General features: G+C 43.5%; 1 protein-coding gene across 1 annotated transcript; it reads right to left on the bottom strand.

Moving 5' to 3' along the window:
* Positions 1-2258: 2258 nt before the first annotated feature.
* Positions 2259-7732, bottom strand: c1d (C1D nuclear receptor corepressor). Its single transcript, XM_083650402.1, has 5 exons — positions 7715-7732; positions 7038-7176; positions 6468-6534; positions 4896-4951; positions 2259-4789 (listed from the first exon to the last, which is right to left on the bottom strand). Exons 2-5 carry the CDS (start codon positions 7170-7172, stop codon positions 4586-4588), a joined length of 462 nt encoding a protein of 153 aa, XP_083506528.1. The 5' UTR covers positions 7173-7176; positions 7715-7732; the 3' UTR covers positions 2259-4585.
* Positions 7733-8541: the final 809 nt, after the last annotated feature.

Below are 8541 nucleotides of genomic sequence, written 5' to 3'. Positions count from 1 at the left end.
CCTGGACGATCAATTACCACTGATCGGCACTGGCCCCTGTGTGACTGTCACTGGACAATCTAGAAGGGTTTTACTTGCATTCATTCATTCTAGACATATTGTCTAGCTCGGCACTGCTTAGACTACTAGTGAGGTGAGGTACACATTTCGTCCTTTGTGTGTGCGCAAGTCCCCACTCGTCCTCTTAGGAGACAGTGAACTCTGGGAGGAAGCCGCCTGCGTCCTGTGCTCTGCCTGAGGAGGGCATTGGTCCGATGCCTTTTCCCTCTCTCCAACCTAAACTTCCTCACCACAAGCTAACAGCGCACCTCACAAACAGCATCAATAAACAACCGCAGGACAAACCGGGGTTTGGAGCTCGTTAGCGCACACCATTCCAACATGAGTTTGTTTGTTCAAATGTGCTCGCGCCGGTGACCTAACCCCTTCATAACCGAGCACATGTGGGTAGGAGAACGTTGGAGGGGAAGGGATGGGAAAATCCATATTTTTCCAATCTGCAGATGGGCCTGTTCATCAGGCGAAGTTTGACGCGCGTCTTTGAACAGAGGGTAGAATCAACAGCTCGGTGGAAAAAGTAAAAGCACTGCGTCGGCTGGTTTGGCTAAACAAATGTCATTTTTGGAGGCTGTTGCAGAGAGGATGAGAGATGATGAAAAGAATGAAGAGATACATTCCTGAGGAGCTAACTCACCGCCTCACTGTTTCCTGGCCTTGATTAGAGGGATGCAGTGACTTGCGGCTGCATTAAGATGAAGATCTCTGGGCTGTCCAGAGGGGAATTACAAAAAGGAAACAACATGGCTGTCTTTATCAAATGTGACATGGTAGACTTTTAAAGGGTTTCTTATAAAGAGGAGTCTCATCAGGCCCTACGCTGAAACAGCTGAAGCTGCTGTGAGGCTATGTGGCAGCTAGAGGAGCTATTCTGTTGTAATCAAAAGGTTGCAGGTTTGATCCCGTTTCCATCCCGGCCTTGAATGAGAAGATATTTATAATACTAGGATTCCTATAGGGGGGAAGACTGGAGATGATGCGCCATGGCTGCATGCAGGCTCCCAAAATCATGACTGACAGACACTGCCCACCCACCTTATAGGCACCATCGTGCAACTGTGCGCCATTGGCTCATACTACATCACAGTTGCTCGAGTGACATCCCTGATGACATCACAATTGCTCACGTGACATTGCTGATCACTGATGACATCACTTCCGTCACCAATCGTGACGGACACACACCGAGCCCACAGACACCACACCCACTTAGCCAATTTTAATTAAGAAGATACACAACAGGGATCCTAAAATGACCCTCTCTGAATTTCTCTCCTATACAGTCATCGACAAGAATACCGTCAGGGCATTTTGGCTCCAATGCATACATACAATAATTGCCATCTTTTGCCTGTAATAATGTCACTCATCTATAGGAACTGGAGTTTATCCTACTGCAGCACATCCTGTATATTTGCTCTGAATAGCAGCCTCGGTGACATGCAAATTAAATACAGATCAGTTTAATGTGCTGACTCAACATCACCACATCGTCAAGATGTATTGCTTTGTGGAAAAATATGTTTCTTGTAAATGTGTCTGTATTGTTGTATGTACATGTAATACTGTACTAGTTTAGATCGGGCCCAAAAACACAGGCCTGGCCCGACCCCGTTCTGTCTGAGCCCAGCCTGTCCCATTGGCTGCACTTATGGGCCCGAGTCCGAAATGTTCTTAGTCAGTTGCCTGTTTATCTAAACTATAAATAACCCTGTTGTCAGTTCAGTCTTATGAATATATAAGGTTTTAAGCTTGGTTCATTCGGGCCCGGTCGGGCAGAAAATCTAACCTCTATACCGTACACTTTATTTGGATAGTCCGCCCACAGAGTAACATTGTAACATTTCAACAGCCTATTAGTTGACATTCAACTATTGAACGGTTTGGCTTTGTCTGACTGTACTGTAGATGTTATAACAGCTTATTACTGTAGTTGAGATTCAACAGATTGTGTTTGCTTCCCGTTCCACACACCTGCACCTAGTGTCATATACATGATGGGGCATGTTCATGAATTGTCACATTATTATACATAATCTTCTGTTAAACAGTTGAATGTCAACTAATAAGCTGTTGAAATGTCACAAATACTCTGTAGACTCTGTAGTGTAGGCGGCTATCCAAATAAAGTGTTAGAAATATGTTACAGAGAAAGAAAAAGAGAATCTGTTTGATCATCTCTACATGTTTTTAATGGAGAAAGCAGTAGCTGGATGTAAACACATGGCATAACATAACTATCATAACATAACTCATAATTCCTGTCAGTCATTTCATAGTCAACAACAAAAACACACAAAATGACGCACAAGCCCAAAGCTCACCGAGTGCTGGCTGCTGCAAAATTCATTCTCAAATCACATGCAGACTGTAAATCAGACAGTGAAATCATATGCAGACAGTTGTCACTGTAAATCAGACAGTGAAATCACATGCAGACACTGTAAATCAGACAGTGAAATCATATGCAGACAGTTGTCACTGTAAATCAGACAGTGAAATCACATGCAGACAGTTGTCACTGTAAATCAGATGGTGGCAAATCATGTTTTCAGTGTCCTGTATGCAGGATTAAAAATAACGGTTCACCCTGCAGCTGGTAATTATGCCAAGTCAGTGCAGTCAGTTGAAGCAACATTTTCTAAACGGCGTTACCGACTCCTGGCCGTTATACGAACAGTAGTTTTACCACTTTATAGTAGCTTCTCTAACATATCACCAACTCAGATGTAGTACACTTGGGAGTTGTCATTTTCAACTTGTGAGTATATCCGTTTAGCTTTGTGGTCGTGTAAGCGAAAGGAGATGCTGTTTATATTTTAATTGTTATCATCTGATACAGCAGTGGTGGTTACCAAACTGCGGTACGCCTACCCCTGGTATGTGCAGGTACTACAGGGGGTACTTGAGGGAAAGGGGGGAATGGGAAAATGTAAGAATCATGAAAATAAATGAAATAGCAACTCTTTTATTTCTTATTTTGTAATAATACTCATATATTACAAAAGGTGGGTTATCATTTGCTTTCTAAGCTAAATGTTGTAGTTGGGTAAAGGGGGTATTTGGATTCAGAAATCAGGGAAAGGGGGTATACTGAAGCCAAAACGTTTGAGAGCCACTGTGATACAGCAACCAGACTAAGCCACCTTTTGCTGTGAAATGATGATGAAATTATAACACAGACTATTTTACATTAAGAACCAATTCCACCATTCAACCAAAGGTGAGATATAAGATATAAACAAAGTTTAATTCTGTCCAAGCAAAAAATAGTATAAAGAAAAAATATTATAAACGGGTGATTCATAGAATCACATTTTCAAAAATAGAAAGTCATATTTCTTATTTCTCATTTCTCCGGAAGAGGGAATATTACAATCTTGAACACGATACATTTTAATGAACAGCTCCAGAATGATTCTGAAACTGTCCTGGTTGGACCCGTTCCAATCCCCACTTACTCTGCTGAATAAGCACTGAACACCCAAACCAAATGATGATGTGACAACTCACTTTGCATTTTTGGTTTTTAATATTAGACTACAGAATCATATTTGTGAAACTCTGGAACACGCTCCTTTCTGTCTAGACCAGCCATTCACAACCTATGGGCCGCAAAGGTATTGCAAGTGGGCCCGCCAAAACATTAAGATATTTGTGGATTTTTTTTTTACTATTATTATGTATGAGAATGCATTTCTCCATTGTTGAATGATACCGTTATTAAATTTGTAAACAATTCTTTGTTAATTAGCCCTCGTTAATTGCAGACAGACCCTCACTTTTAGCTTCTGATTTCTGTGTGGTGCTGATAGACAGTTCCTTTTATCGTTAAAAAACTACAAGGTCCCTGAGAAGGCATTATTTGGCCTCGAACGGTTTAGGATGTGGGCCGCCAACATTTTCGAGACTTTCAAGTGGGCCATGCTCATGAGGTGGAAAAGATTGGGAACTGCTCGTCTAGACTGGTGTTCTGCAGCACCTGAGATGACGTTGACGCATCAAGGACTATTAGTCTAGACGATTAGCTCTGTAATACATTTGGTACAGGAGCTACCTCAAGGCTATTACAATAATTGACGAGCAAATTTATGTTGCCCAGACAAATTGACGAGCAATTTTATGTTGCCCAGACAAATTACTGTTTTTGTTTTTGCTGTGCTGTGTCACACGTCAGTTCCTGCTATGATGTATGTTACCCTGACAATCCATGAAGGCATCAACTCTATTGTTTGCTGCCCAGAAGACAAATACAAAGAATAATAGTAGTCAAGAAATTGTTTCAATTGACCGGCACATGACACATGGCACATGACACATGACACATGACCGGCAGTAAAAACGCCAGTGCATGTGAGAATTGTTTCAACCGTTGGGTCTAAAACAAAGAGCCTGGTCTTCTACCTGCTCTATTTGTAAAGCGCCTTGAGAGAACTCTTGTGATTTGGCACTATATACTAAATATGAAATGGATTGAAATGGATTGATAGTACAGACTGGGACCAAACGATACAGCTCCTCGTTTCCCTCAACTCTGCTTTGGCCTCTTGGTCTGTGGAGAGTCGGCCGGTGTGCGGGCTGCCTTCTTGGACTTGGCTTTTCTGGAAGCTGCTTCGTCCACGTCGTAGAGGGCGTTCCTGACGAAGCGTGCGGCTGCGCCCTTATCTAGACGGGCCGATTTCCTCTTGTCTGTGATCTCCTTCACTTTGTTCATGTATGTCCTTATCCGCTCCTGGACAACATTTAGGGAATGGTTAAGAGACGTACGACAATACACATAAATGAGTTGAAAGAGTGGGGGGGAAAGTCAAAACACAGCAGGGCGAAAACGTACTTACCAATTCCTGCTTGATTCCGTGATCTCTGGGATTTATTCCTTTTGTAACCAGGTACACTGCCAAGAAGGAATTACAATTAGGACTATTTTTGAAATACCGTAGTGCCAAAGGAATACTAGCCGAGTGCCGACACGCCTGCTTCTAAGCCAAGATCAAATGAATGCATGGCTCCTTGGATAGAGAATAAAGCCATCAACAGCATCCACATACTTCTATCTCACACAGTGCTGTCAATCATGCCCAGACTCTCAAAGTATGGCATTTCTTCCACATTATTATCATTATTACATGCCGTCTGCTCACTGAATTCTTTCATCACATTATCTTTTTATCAGAGATTGCACGTGCACAGGCAATGAAGCCCTGCCATGCTGTCTTTGTGTTGTACATGCTATGTGCCTAAAGGCCCCTGCCATGCTGTCTTTGTGTTGTACATGCTATGTGCCTAAAGGCCTCAATATGCTCGTTTACAACTGTAAGTAGGACGCCCCAAATAGAGTACTGCAGGGATGATGTATTTTTGTAGGCTTTATCCAGAAATCGACGCCATTTTGGTTCTTCAGTGGAAAGGTCTATGGGGTTTTAGAATGGGGATTTCACTTAAATGCATAAAATAAGGTCTGTGGTTAACAAAGGTTTATGGGAACGCGAATTTGGGTTCAGCATGAAGCGTTTTATAAAAACCGCATTCTTTTTAAAACGCATTTACGTTCCAAAAGTCATAAAAGTTGTTCACGTTTGTGAAGATTATCATGCAGAACCCAGATTCGCGTTCCCATAAACTTTTGTTCACCACAGACCTTATTTTATGCATTTAAGCTTAACCCCCATGTTAAACCCCATAGACTTTTCCACTGAAGAACCCGGAAGTATAATTCTGGACTCATTCCTGCGGCTCTCTATTGACTTTGCCTATTAGAGTTCCCCAGAAGTGGCTGATATGGGGAGGTACTAGATTATTGGGGGCTGTAAGTAAAAAACTGAAATTGCCCAGGTCCAGTAGATGGCAGTAATCTGACTATTTATGGATGGCGACTGCTGTTAAATCACACAGGAGGATCCAGCCTCCTCCTGATGGAGCGGAGCCACAGTAGTTCCATGGTGGCAGCCTGGGCAGGGCTTCACTGAACCCAGGTGTACGTGCAGGCATTCAGAACAACTATATAGAAAAAGCCAATATTCTCGCTCTCATTTGACATTGTAGGTGGAGGCATCAGTATATTATCATAACCAGTTAAAAGTTCCATGTAGGGGCTTTAATTATATACATGTGTAACATTAGGGCTGCTGGGACTATTTACACAGCTTCACTTTACAGCACGGCAGTTGCAGGCAACTTGCACGAAAAGCTTGTGACAAGAGGGATCTATAGCGGAGATCTCGCTGTGTCTCCAATTCAGAGAGGCCGGATTCGGAGAGTGACTTGTGCGACCTGCCCACCCCTCTCCCCCAAACCAATCAACAGAACCCAACAGAAGCCATCGCAAGATCTTTCTGATGCATTTTCTGTTGAAAGTTATCTTCCTCCTATCTACATACTTGTCTGAATTATGTGTATGTGAATATACTTACTCCAGTATAGTGAATTGAGAGTGTAGACAGACATCAGGTCCAACTTGGCTTGGTCCAAAGGATCCAGCTAGCAATAAATCACATTTAGATTAGATGATGGCTACAGTTGAGTCAGTGTCAAGTAACACCGGTGTCATGCCGAGTTTTGCACCCCCGCCGAGAATTGCATCCCCACCTTCCGGGAGCATATTGTAATGATTTATACGGAAACTTAACTGTTTAAAAATTATTTAATTGTCTGGGTAGACATGATCTCCAAGCCAGGGGGTCTGTCCTGGCTCATGGAGACCGACTTTGATGCATTAGATCCGCGTGGAGGTGACTTCCATGCTTGGGGCTCTCTTCTGCCTCATGGAAGCCGACTTTGGTGCTTAAAATCCGGGTACAGGTGACCTCGAGACCTGGGGATCTCTCCTGGCTTTATGGAGGGGGGTGCAAATCTCGGCGGTCTGTACCTGCCGAGATTTGCATCCCTGTTTTTTAATTAAAACAGCCCCAAAATATGGTGGGGGTGCAAAACTCGGCATGACACCGGCACTAAAAGTGATTCAGTAGTTTGTGATGGCTTACCTTCTGCAGCAGGTCCTTCCTGGGCATCGACATCAAGGTCTGCAGCATAGTGCTGACAGAAGTCACGGAGGACTCGAAGCCTGTGAGCTGCTCCTCAATCTCTGTGGGATAGTCTTCAGCTAGATCCTCTGCCATCTTCCTGCAACAACATTGCCATAAAATGTAACTGGTCACGGATGCAAACTCATGGATAAGGGAAAAAGATGGCAAATAACTTACCAGGGCAGACACAAAACTACCCAGGAAATCATTCACTAATGTGAAGTGCCCTATTTTGGGGTCGAAAATGTGACTGCCACCTAAAAGTGACTAGTTTGAATCGATGAATGTTATGTAGCTAACTCTGATGTACTGAGAGTGGGTGTTAAATGTAACGAATTGGGGGTAGCGTCGGAGCACGCCGACTTCCCGTTTGCCCCTCTCTAACGTTATGAACAAGCTCCACTTCAAAGCTAATAATGTTAGCGAGGAGTAACGTTGGCTAGTAGCAACTGCTACCTGCTAACTTGTAAATGGAAAGAGAGCTAACGTGTGCGCGGCTAGCAGGATGACAGACTGACTGGTAGCATTACATCGCCACAAATATAACAACGCATAACGTAACGCTTAACCTGGTTTAACATCGATACATATTTCATTTAAACAGCATATTGACGAGAACTAGCTAGCTAGCTCACCTTCTTTGCACACCACGCCACAAGTGACAGGAAGTTACGTCAAACAACAACAACACGATTTCTTCTTCTTCTTCGTGTTTCCTCTTCTTCTTCGCTCTTTGCTTCTTCTTCTCCTTCTTCTTCTTCTTCGCGTCTTACGGCGGATGGCAATCCAACTTTTAAGGTGCATACCGCCGCCTACTGTAACAGAGTATGTAGAACAGGATACAATTTCTTCTTCTGTAGGCTACAAACACTAAACTGCTGCTGCTGTTGTTTTGGAAGAGCGTAATATGTTGTATGTTATGGTATGGTATGGATACACCTAAAATTATATTTGTAGGCAACATTTGTCAGTGGTTGTTAGAAGTCGGCTTGTCACGAGGGAGAAGTAACAACAAAATGGACTCGACAGTCCAGGCAGTTTTGGCAACAGTTGTTGTTCGTTCAAGCGATACAAATGTGCAAGCGTGTTAGTAATACTATCGACACTCGACAGTAGCCTATTTCATTACATTGCGGGCCTGCGGGGAACACGTTACTATGGTAACCCCACCCCAGGCGTCGGCGCAGGAAACGCTGTTGTTGAGAATGAGATGTCCCGCAGCACTGCACGGCAGCAGCAGTTTGAGTGCAGGGACAGTCGGCGCTGTTGTAAACACAGGTAAACAGCTGCAAAAACAAACAGGACTGAGAAATGGACAACTGTGATTTGGAGAAGCTGTCCATCTCTGGGGTGAAGCTACAGCCAGCTTTTACCGCAGAAGAAACATACTACAAGGTGACAGTGGAAAGCAATGTCAACAAAGTCACTCTGGACCTGATCACTAGTGACTGTGCGGCTTCAT

Source organism: Poromitra crassiceps (assembly GCF_964638095.1).
Source record: "Poromitra crassiceps genome assembly, chromosome: 14".
Taxonomy (NCBI): Eukaryota; Metazoa; Chordata; class Actinopteri; order Beryciformes; family Melamphaidae; genus Poromitra; species Poromitra crassiceps.
Note: the sequence above shows the minus strand (reverse complement) of the source record. Positions and strands in the feature narration are given on the sequence as shown.

Coding starts and splice junctions, on each gene's coding strand:
- c1d (XM_083650402.1), bottom strand. CDS start 7,172: ATGGCAGAGGATCTAGCTGAAGACTATCCCACAGAGATTGAGGAGCAG. Junction 6,535..7,037: donor GGAAGGACCTGCTGCAGAAG/GTAAGCCATCAC, acceptor ATTTATTGCTAG/CTGGATCCTTTGGACCAAGC. Junction 4,952..6,467: donor TCTCAATTCACTATACTGGA/GTAAGTATATTC, acceptor CCTTCTTGGCAG/TGTACCTGGTTACAAAAGGA.